At 38.7% G+C, this 12,500-nt stretch overlaps 1 protein-coding gene across 1 annotated transcript in view; it reads left to right on the top strand.

The window, feature by feature from the left end:
• LOC309492047 (protein TMEPAI-like) overlaps positions 1 to 4,032 on the top strand; it is a 7,450-nt gene extending 3,418 nt beyond the window's left edge. The window contains exon 3 of the mRNA XM_082191062.1: positions 36 to 4,032. Coding sequence (XP_082047188.1) covers positions 36 to 413 — 378 coding nt within the window. The 3' untranslated portion in view covers positions 414 to 4,032. The remainder of the gene's footprint in view (positions 1 to 35) is intronic.
• Positions 4,033 to 12,500: the final 8,468 nt, after the last annotated feature.

The raw sequence follows: 12,500 nt of genomic DNA, 5'->3' as shown, positions 1-12,500 counted from the left end.
CCCGTGCTGACAGTCATGTGTGCCTCTGTGTTCAGGTCTACACTCCTCGGCCCTCGTCCCTCCAGCGCTCGCGTGTGAGCCGCTTCCAGCCCACGTACCCGTACCTGCCACACGCCACCATCGACCTGCCGCCCACCATCTCTCTGTCGGATGGGGAGGAGCCTCCGCCGTACCAGGGCCCGTGTTCCCTTCAGCTGCGGGACGCCGAGCAACAGCTGGAGCTCAACCGTGAGTCTGTGCGCGCGCCACCCAACCGCACCGTGTTCGACCGCATCACGGCCCCGCCCGCCTACTGCCAGGTCATAGGTCACTGCTACCACCCGGGCTCGCACGCACACACACACACTCAGCTCATTCAGATCAGCCGGACGGACACGCGCAATACAGACAAACTCAACGCACAGCAGGTCTGATGACGTCAGCGATCCAGATTCCCGTTCGTCCGGGTGGAGAATCGGAGGAAAACAGACTCATCTCCGGTCGGCCTTTTCCTTTAGACGAGACAAACTCTCTCTCTCTCTATATATATATATATTGCATATTATACACAGCAGGTCTGATGACGTCAGCGATCGTGGAAACCGGGCAGTTGCACAAGAGACTCACGAGAGCTCACGGATTCACTCCTGTCTTGCCTTTTCACTCAGACCTTTACACACATATATATATATACATGTTATGTGTCCTCAATGCTCTTAGCTTTTCTGACGACACATGAACACATTTCCTTTTTCAGCTCCTCGCAGGATTATTCCTCTAGTGACGGAGAACAATCCGTACGCCATGATGATTCTGCCTCGTTTTCCAGCACTAATATCTAAACGCTCTCAAATCAAGACACATTTACTGGAGAAGAAGAACAGTGAGTGAAGATATTACGCCTGAAAATAAATCAGATAAAATAAATCAATGAGTCGCTGAATCAATGAGTCACTGAATCACTGAATCAATGAGTCACTGAGTCGCTGAATCAATGAGTCACTGAGTCGCTGAATCAATGAGTCACTGAATCAGAATCGCTGCCGAGTTTGAGTTTAAAACGGGAGCAAATGTCTGCTAACGGAGTCTGAGAAATGAGGAATTCAAAGGGAAAACGATTATTTCTCCGACTCCAGTGGCAGATGTTAGTTGGTGTTTTGAGCACAAACTCACTTAAAGACTTGATTTCAGAAAGTTTAGATGTTTCTGCTGGAAATCACAATGATGAACTGAGAAAGATCATGTTTTGCAGCGTAGAAACACTCTTTTCCTTTCAGGGTTTGTTCTCGTCTTCAGTTCTTCTTCTGTAAAGACGCTTCATCACGCATCACTAGTTTCGCATTAGATGCACAATATCAAGATTTATTCTGATGTGTGTGTGTGTGTGTTTGCTGTCAGAGAGAGCGTTTGCCAACAACAATACGCAGGTTCACGCGTTACTCTGTGTGTGTGTGTGTATGTGTGTGTGTATATAGGCTACTATATGAATATATATACATGTATATGGAAAGCTTAAAAAAAGCAAACTTAAAAGCACGATTTTAGAGTTATTTATATAAATGTCTAAAATTGCACTATTTTTAATATTACAATACGGTCGGTCCACAGATAGTGTGTGTGTGTCCTGGACTGGGATGAACCTGTTAATTCCCATCATCCGGACCAGAAGCCTTTGCTTCCCAGATCTGAGAGGGTTCTAGAGTAGCTCTAGATTACTAGTGTAGTTTCAGTTCATTTCTCAGATGTTGTTTGCCTTAATTTTATTCTGTATTCTAGAAATCTGAATTCACAATCATTGGTGTTTAGAAGCGAAGGATTCCTTGTGTTCGGCTGCGGCGTCTCTTATAGCACTTTACCGAGAGGAAAACAATCCCCCCCTGTAGCCGTAAACGAGCACACACGCAAACGAATATGCAAACGCTCCGTCGTGTGACGACGCTCGCAGAACTGGAATCACGTCGTGGGAATGTTGTGGGAGATCCACCAGGAGAGAGTTGATTCACTCGACTCACTGAGTCGCTGAATCAATGAGTCGCTGAATCAATGAGTCACTGAGTCGCTGAATCAATGAGTCACTAAATCACTGAGTCGCTGAATCACTGAGTCGCTGAATCAATGAGTCGCTGAATCAATGAGTCGCTGAATCAATGAGTCGCTGAATCAATGAGTCGCTGAATCAATGAGTCGCTGAATCAATGAGTCGCTGAATCAATGAGTCGCTGAATCAATGAGTCGCTGAATCAATGAGTCGCTGAATCAATGAGTCGCTGAATCAATGAATCAATGAGTCAATGAATCAATGAGTCAATGAATCAGAATCGCTGCCAAACGGTGACTCTCTCGAACGCCTCCTGCACTGTAAAAAGTGCTTTTCATACTCAGTATTTTTGTCCTGTTTCCAGTCCAAATATCAAACATTTCTTAAATCAAGATGCATTTACTAAAGTAGTATAATGACATAAGATATTTAGTCTTGTTTTCTGGGGAAATAAATAAAAATCAAGTGAGTTTATGCTTAAAACAAGCAAAAGTATCTGCCAATGTGGTCAGAAAAATAATGTTAATTTTGCTTGTTTTGAGCATAAACTCACTTGATTTTTATTTATTTCCCCGGAAAACAAGACTTAATATCTTATGTCATTTTACTCATCTTGTAAATGCATCTTGATTCAAGAATTTGTAGATATTTGCACTGGAAACCAGATAAAAACACTAAGTAAGAAAAGATTCCCATGATTCAGTCTGTGCTCGTCCGTCCCGGCGGGGAATATCGGGTCGGATTTTGCCGTGTTCGGGTTTATTCCAGAGAAACGCTTCTAACCGGAAGTCAACAGCTGGAGAGAGAAACTACGAAAGACTCATTCTGCTTATGATTATGTTTCACTTATAAATGATGCTTTTGGCATTTCTATAAACCAAGTTCCATATTATCAGCGAAATGCATTTCTTTTCTCTGTTTAGATTCCAAACTAGTGCATTTATAACACATATTCCACATATATTTCTTCATATGCATTTGGCATTTCTGGATGATATACAGTAATATATGATGCATTTGTTATTTCAGATCATATAATCTTGTGCTCCTTAAATCCCGAACTAGTTCCCTTTTGCAATGGTATTTCTGTAATATCTGTATTCCTGCTGCGTATGAAATATGATGCATTTGGCATTTCTATAATGTATATTCCATAAATGCTCATCCCGTCGGCGCGGGTCGTTCTCTCTCCAGCGTCACGTCTTCCCTTCAGAGACGCCCGTTTTGTGCCCTCCGAGATGCCAGTGTGTCACATGACCCAGTCAGCCAATCAGGCGGCCGTTGACAGGAAGTGACATTGTATGCATGATGATGATGATGATGATGATGATGATGATAGTGGAGAGAGTTGCAATATACCGACTATTGGCCTTTTGATACAGTAGTTTAGCGCAGATTTAAATATGTAGTTGTTTTTATGTTATTGTTGCTTCTTGTTAAAGGTCATTTTTGTTAAAGAAAGGCCAGATTTGTGAGTGATGTTCTCACTGATGAAGACGAGTGTCGCTCCTGAAGAAACGTGCCTTCAGTCCCGTGTGTGTTTGCCTCGGCGTGTGAAGCGTCCCTTCAGGGAGAGTTTCAGAACGAGACGACACACACACCACAGGACGTCCGCTCTTCCTCGTGTTGCTTTAAGTGTGTGTGTGTGTGTGTGTGTGTGTGTGTGTGTGTGTGTGTGTGTGTGTGTGTGTGTGTGTGTGTGTGTGTGGATGAGCGATCGCTGGTTCGGGTTCTGAAGGTTTTCCATCTGCTTCATTCCCTGGTTTCAGGATGAACTTCCCAGATCCCAGCTGATGTTGGGAACGGGAATCGTCTGCGTTCAGATCTACACACGTGTTGTTGTCAGAAATAACTGCTTACATGTAACTCTTATTTTTATTTTTATTTATATCAGAAGCTGAAAGTGTTACCGGATGTTTCTCTTTGGGACAGTGTCTCTCACACACACCATGTTATACAATCTGATGCATTTCAATTTAGCTGCCAAATAAACAAATAAAACCTTTTATAAACTATGTGATGCATTGAGTTATTTATTCCTCTTTTGCGTTTACATGCATCAGTAGATGATGTTTGATGATGAATTAATATCAATATGAAGCCCATCAACAGCCATAGTGAATTAAATTGTAATTTTGTGTAAATCATTCAGATGTCTGTATTCTGTGTTTAACTTTAACCCTGTAAAGCCTGACGTGTCAAATAATCAGTTTATTGAACCTTTAGACAAAATATAAAAGTTTGCATGTTTGATGTTGAGGATCATATTTGATCCATCAGGCTTTTATGGCTCATATAGTCTCAAATAGTGAGAATATGGAGGACATTTTTATTTTATTTTATTTTATTCAGACTCAGAGCAAAAATATGCTTTATAGCAGATCAATGAGATGTTTATAACAGTATAGCAGATATTGACATGAAATGCATATAAATATAAATATCTGCCAATAATATGTCTTAGTAAGATGATATTTAAATGCTTAGTTTATGATCTGTAGTTTTACAACACAATGCTGAACAAATAAACCTTCCTCAAAAGCCTGAGGATCATATTTGATACTCATGATTTTTATAATAAATTATGATGGATAATCAAGTAAACCTGCTTCAGTCCAGCTGAAATATTACTAACAATATCAAAGTTATTCTCATGTTTACTTGATAAAAATCAGAGCAGATTTCAGATCATAAAGACTCGAGCTGAAGGACATTTGTACAATTAAACAAAAAGACTTTTACTTTATAAAACAGTCTAAACTGTGAATCAGAGACAGAAGCACTGGAGGAGACTGACAGGTTTATCAGATCATGTTCATCATCTCGAGCTCATCAGATATTGAAGGTTCAGTAATCTGATGTGTCTCCAGCAGGTGGCGCTACAGTAAACGCAGTTCATGCTTCTGTCCAGCAGAGGTCAGGCTCGTGTCATCAGTGATCTTCCTCATGAACTCTCCTCATGTTCTTCACATGAGAATCATCTCAGCTCTTCAGGACATTTCATTACGATTTGCACATTTTAGCATTGAAAGAAACGTAAAATATACCATCAGATGCTACTATACAGACAATCATATTTCACTGTATGAAGATTCCTCTCATGCACTTCATAATCTATAAGGACATGAATGCGTTTACTGATGAATATTTGATGGAGTCTGAACCTGAAACGCTCTTAATCGGTTCCTTTAATTTACTTTATTGGCATGATTGTGTTTACATACAATTTTACCAAAGCATTATATACACATTACAATGACAAGAAAAAGAAATATACAATATAACAAATAAAAAATAGTATTAAAATAAAGTGCTAAGTAATTAATAATGAACATGTCTTAATAATATCTAAATAAATAAAAAATATAATCAATAAGTTAATTGATCTAATAAAATGTCAATATAAATTAATATATCATAAGTAATCCTTTATTTGTGTGTTGTTGAACTGCTGTTAAAGTTTAAGTTATTCCACTATTTACAGTCGATCGATTAATTAATAAACTAATTAGAGGCTGTTCTGATTGATTGCTATTTATTCAGCTTTGATGAAATAACCAATAATTAATTTAAGCAGAAATGTAGTCTGTTTAATAGAGTATGACTGGAAGGTTTTAACTATAAGTGTTTAGTAGGAAAATATAATTATTATTATTAGGGGTTCAAGCACGAAGTGCTGAAACCCTATTGTAATTGTACTGATTTTTATTATTAGGGGTTCAAGCACGAAGTGCTGAAACCCTATTGTAATTGTCCTGATTTTTATTATTATTTTTCTTCTGCCGTAAAACGCATCGTGCAGCCTAAACCGTAAGTGCTGGAAATGTGAAACTTTGCCAAATGGTAGTACAAAAATCGAGGAGAGGTTCAGAGAGTATGACCCCGATTGGCCCATAGGTGGCGCTATAGCAACCAAAAGCGCGAAACTGCTCATAACTCCTAGACCATATGTCGTAGACTCAAGTGTCTTATATCATTGGAAAGCTGGAACACTGAAGAACAAAACGTATATCTCCGATTTCATTTCCGGTATGCAAATTTTTCCGCCATTTTGAATTTTGTCAAAAACCTACTTTTGCGAACTAGTCCTAGGTTTTTCGTTCGATCGGAACCAAACCAGTGCAGAAATGTTCTCTGGAGTCTGAATATCAATAATTATCGAAAAAAAGTTGAAATTTCGATTCTCGGTCGCTAGGGGGCGCAAAACTATTGTTGTGGGAGGAGCCTATTTTACTAAATGGGCTACAACTCAAGATGTAAATGAGGTATCTTCACCAAACTCGGTCCACATGTGTAGGAGTTCAATCTTGGGTCACAGTAAAAAAATCGCGACGATTGAACACTAGGTGGCGCTATAACATGAAAAAAACATGAAAAGGGCTATGACGACCTGACCGTTAGTCCGATTGACTTGAAAATTGGTATGCAGTGTCTTGGTCCAAGGTGCCATGTATGTCTATGAGGACATTGGCGTATCTCAAAAAACATGGCCGCCATCGGCCAATGAAATTTGAGCACCTATTAGACAAGGTTTACGGAGGCTGATCGGAACAAAACTCGGTAGGCATGTTCGACTCATGGCCCTAGAGGTCTGTAAGAATTTTGAAAGAAATCGGCCACTAGTTGGCGCTAACGAGTTTAATGGCTCTGTAATCACGTGGTGTTACACTTATTGTCACAAAATGCATACCATTTGATAGATCTCCTCTTGTTGAACAACTTTGCCTCAAGAACCATTGCTCTCAATCAAACCGTTCATTAAATATTCGTAATTATGTTAAAAACCTACTTTTGCGAACTAGTCCCTGGTTTTTCGCCCGATCAGAACCAAACCAGTCTAGGACAATTCTATGGACTCTCTAGGTCAATAATTATCAAAAAAAAGTTGAACTTTTGCATTTTTCGCATGGGTATATTGGGTCATAAAGAAAATGGGCGTGGCAAAATGCACTCAAAAGCCTATAAAACCTAAACGAAAACACAGAACTTCACAAAAATGTATGCGCATATTTGTCATAACATGCTAAAGAAGCCTGGAAATTTGTATGGAGATCGGACCAAAGGTGGCGCTATAACTGTTAAAACACTTTAAAACCATATATTTCCTATGGTAAATTGCCTGTATTGGCTGTGAATGGTCTTTTCCTATGAAAAATTCCATAGGAAATAATTTGATCAAAATGAAATAATTTTCATATAATAATGTTCATGACTCTTAATAAGCATGAAACATTTCAGACAGATCAGACAAAATTTGCCTCTATAACAGTCAAAAAGGTAAAAATTATATAACATGTCATTAAGCCAATAAGTGGTATTTTACTGCTTTTATTCATGCCTGGTGTAAAAATTATGACTAGTACTATTATACAAAAGTTGAGAGTACAGGACATTAGGAACTTTAGACACAGAGATATTTCTTATAAAATAAAGCAGAGAGACAATCCTTGAGAGACCAGTGCATTCTTAGTATATTAGCTCTTCTATAACAGTTTAAATTGAGTCGTGTCGATCTGTTCTGGACAAATTATATTTTTCAATCAGTTCTTTTTTTTTTTCTTTACTTGATGCACTCGATTACACCACTGGGCAATAACACACGATTCATCCAATCACTGATTGTGCTGCTGTGACTGACACCCCTGAGAGCCAACAGAAGCGGCATATTCATAAGGCCCGCCCACAGGTCGCGCAGGCGCTGCCGCTGTCAGCATAAACAGAGAATCAGATGAGAACAGATCAAATGAGACACGGAGCATTTCTCCAGAAACTCCTTGCACTAAATGATAATCATAATCTATCGAGAACTGTGATTGTGTGCACTTGTAAACTTTGGATGCTTCAGCCTGGAGTGTTGTCGTCAGAGAGAGGTGAAGTGGAAATCGGAGTAAAGATTTAGTGGATCCCAGAGCGGTAATCTTTATTGAATAGTCTTTTTTTTATTGAATATGTGATGCAATCTCGTTTTGGTGAGTGACATTTTTTTATCATATGTTATCTTATGAAAGATATGTCAATTTCAGAAATGATTTGATATGAGCTGAGTGTAGGCCGCACAGCGCGAGCTGAACTAATTAGCCGTAGGCTAAAGCTATCACATATAACAATGATCATTGTGTCATGAGTTGAGACAATGGGTCTTATTCATGAAACACGAGCAGAACGAATTTTTGTGTAAATCGTGTGTAAAGTGGTTCTGACGTAAATTTTCGGATTCATTAAAATGTTCGTATTTTCCAAACGTTAGTTGGTACGAAAGAGATCTACACTTGCTCCAGCCACGCGTAAATAGTGCGTTTAACATCCGAACGTTTTGCTCATTAATAAGGCTGCATTTTAATTCACCTTAATCGTGTACATATTTACACAGCATTTTGAAAAAATATTAGGTAACACTTTACAATACGGGTGCACTAATCTGCATTAATTCATATTTAACTAATGCACAGATAATCATGTGTTAATGTATGACTCATGAAGAACTAAACCATTAATTAATGATTACTGCATCAGCAACTAATAAAGATTCTAAATGATTAATAGATTAAGTAATATATGAATTGTTATTAATTAAATGTGTCAATGTATTAATTAATTAATAACTTATTTTATTAACTAAAAGTGTAAATGAATGCGTTAATTACCACAGTTGGTCAAAGCAATGTACTTCAACTTCCAGTTGTCTGCTTTAATTAATCATAACTAATGATTTGCAAATGCATCATTATGTTATGACTTTACTTGTTGAGGCACATGACTATTAACTAATTGTTAAGTAATATGCCATTTATGGGTTTTGACAGTTTGCACATGCAGTGAATGTAATGTCGGTGAACGTGTTTGAAGGATGGGGTGAGTTGGGCTGCACACAAATATCAGCACACCAGAATCTGAACTCCTGAAGCTGTTATACTGTGTTTACACTGGACGGGACCAGCTGTCTACACCTGGACATGACAGACCATCGCAAGTCCATTAGTCCTTCGTAACAGAACTAACACAAGAGCTCTGAGTACGTCAGTAATAGAGTGTGGCATCGGTTTACTGACTGGGTTTTGTCGTGTAGTGTCGCGCCGCATCCAGTGTAGTATCACTGACTATAATGGACGTTCTATTGTCTTTGTCCAGTCTAGACACAGTGTTATGAACTAGCAGCGCTCGACCGCATGTTCTCAGTGTATGTTAACCTGACATAGTCCTGTGCCATGAACAACAAAGTTCATCGGACTCAGTGAAATCTTGGTTGTACATGGTTGGAAATTGAAATCCATGGCTTAGTGTGGATGTCAAAACCAAAATGGCATATTACTTAACAATTAGTTAATAGTCATGTGCCTCAACAAGTAAAGTCATAACATAATGATGCATTTGCAAATCATTAGTTAATGATTAATTAAAGCAGACAACTGGAAGTTGAAGTACATTGCCTTGACCAATTGTGGTTAGTAACGCATTGATTTAGACTTTTAGTTAATAAAATAAGTTATTAATGAATTAATACATTATGACACATTTAATTAATAACAATTCATATATTACTTTATATTAATCATTTAGAATCTTCATGATGCAGTAATCATTAATTAATGGTTTAGTTCTTCATGAGTCATACATTAACACATGATTATCTGTGCATTAGTTAAGCATGAATTAATGGTTATTAGTGCACCCGTATTGTAAAGTGTTACCAAATATTATATATAGTAATTACATACGGTTTTTCTTTTTACTTTTATTACGACAGCCAGTAATTACGAGAGCCATCTGCAAACGGAACAAAAGTCTGCAAGTTTTTTTTATTGAATTTTTTTATTCAAGCTGTTTATTCTTTTACAAGTCCGCAAGTCACAAATAATGCAGTCAAGCTTCATGTCAAACCATTTTCTTTTCACTTCTGGGACTGTTCGATTAACAGATGAAACTCCATTAACTGCATCTATGCTGCCAAGCTTCCTTTTTTTTAGGCCTGATACGCCACTATGTACGCTTGAAAACAAAATGTGGCGTTTTGAATGAACTTCTGATAATAAACTTCAATTTCTGCATCTGAGAAATTTCTCTTCTTCATTCGTTTTTGAGAAGACAAGTTGAAATCCTTCGTTTGGTGTCATAATATGATGCCCATATAGCCTATAGTTTTCAGTCGGTTTTAATGGGCGGGATTTATGGTAATTTAGAGAATGAGCGTGCACACGCGTCCCATTTACAACTGATTGGAATTCATTAACACACACACACACACACACACACACACACACACACACACACACACACACACACACACACACACACACACACACACACACACACACACACATTTCACTATCACATCTGACGTTTACGAAGTATTTCTGAATCAGGAGAAGAATTTTCGGGAATGTCGCCTTTACGCGCAAATCACTCACATATTTACTCGTATATTTACGATTTCATGAATGAGACCCATTGAGTGATTAATGAGTGTCTGTGTTAAGTAACTGTCGAAAAGTTCGATTAATGTGTCATTTGAACTGCGCATGTATATGATTTGTTACTGAAATGTTGAATCAGAAATGAATTATTGTACGTTTGCCTTGTGTTTTCCAAGGCTGCGTTTTCTTGTTCTCTGTTTTTTTTCCTATGTGAACGTGATCGGCAAGTGAGATCCTGTTTTGTGCCATAAATAATCCTGTGGAGGTGAATCGCCTGCCTATTGAATACAATTAAATATGCACAAATGGCTAGCTGACCAGTGCCCATGGACCGGTTTCCACTTTGAACCATAATTTGAAACCATCAACTGGTAGGATAATTACAATTTTCTTTTGTTTTTCGGACTCACAGGACTTTTAATTTGTGAAATAAATTTATTTATTTTTACATCTGAAATGGAGAGACTTCAACTGATCGAGAGAAGTCTGAACAACTCTTTAAACTGAATCATTTGATTCACGAACTCTGGTCAGCTACGTCGTTATTCATGTTGTTGAACATACTATTTTACTATACAAAGATAAGGTGGTTAATTGGAAGGAATGATGAATCACATTGTCTTTTGAGTCAAATCCGATATCGGATTACTAGTATTTCTTTCGTCAACAAAAATTATAACTAAATATTGTCGTCAACGAACCACGTGACGAAAACGAGACGCAACGTAAATGCTGGTCATGTGACAATAACTATAATTAAATGTATAATGCAATATTGTTGACGAATAAAAACGAGACTAAATGTGGTTTTACAAAATAAAAACTATGTTAAAATGTCTCTTCATTTTCGTTGACCAAAACGAGATGAAATGTTATGACGCTATTTCGTCTCGTTTAGTCACATTATTATTATTATTATTATTATTTTGCAGTATTTCTGTTTCCCGTGTCTCACTTCAGGGGCTGCATCAGGGCGCACTGCGCAGACGACGTCACTTCCTCAAGCCCCACTCGCGGCATTATTTAGAAGATGCAGCTGCGGTGAGTTAGCGTAAACGACAACAAACAAAGTTAAGTCTGACGCCCGTTTCACACATAGGGCCCGATTTTAACGATCTGAAACGCAAGTATCAAGCGCGAAACGCAAGTAACTTTGTGGCCGGGTCTTGGGCGCTGTTGCTATTATACCGGCGGGATAAATTACTCTTGCGCTCAACGCAAATCTAAAATGTGTTGGTCTGCAGTAGCTTCATTACTCATAGGTGTGGTTTGGGCGTAACGTGAAATAAACCAATCAGAGCGTCATCTCACATTCCCTTTAAGAGCAGACGCGCTTATTCTATAGCGGATTCCTATTATAACGGTGGATTTGCCAGACGCGCGCCAGCAGCGATTCACAGCCGAGGAGACCGACGTTCTCGTCAGGGCCGTAAAACACAGAGAAGTGACATTGGGGATGGAGAAACACACCCAAATTAACTTCGATTAAACAGGCGTATGATAATTTGGGTAAATGTGTAAACTAGAAGTATGCTTTTATAATTTATCTATCTATCTATTTATCTATCTATCTATCTATCTATATCTATCTATCTATCGTAATGTATGATTTGCAAAAATGAAAACGGCTGCTTCTGTGTGAGAGAATCAAAGTGTATGTGCGTTGTGCACACGCTACATTGATTATGGCCAAGCATGCGCCCTTAAAATAGCATAAGAATAACATGTGCAACGCGCCACTGACTTTAAACTAGATTTTTTCAGTTAGTGGCGGAATTGTTTTCTAAACGTGCAAAATAGCATGAGGGAACGTTTGCGCCGGAACACGCCGCCTCTTTGCGCTGAACCGCCCCCGGGAGCGCAAGTGTATTTCTTAGTTAACCGACGTGCGTCTGTGGAGGGAAAAGTCCGCTGTGCGCGGGTGCAAAATAGGAATGATACATGCGTCGGTGTACAAAGCCAATTGCGCTGGGTGCAAGATAGGGCCCATACTCTGTGTGCAGTGCATATGCGGTGCAGGAGCAGCACTCGCTATAGTGCTTTCACATATGCTGCGTTTGCAGTGCGTAACT

The sequence above is a fragment of the Leuciscus leuciscus genome, assembly GCF_965113295.1.
Source record: "Leuciscus leuciscus genome assembly, contig: HAP1_SCAFFOLD_872, whole genome shotgun sequence".
Classification (NCBI taxonomy): Eukaryota; Metazoa; Chordata; class Actinopteri; order Cypriniformes; family Leuciscidae; genus Leuciscus; species Leuciscus leuciscus.
This window is presented reverse-complemented; position numbering and strand designations above follow the sequence as displayed.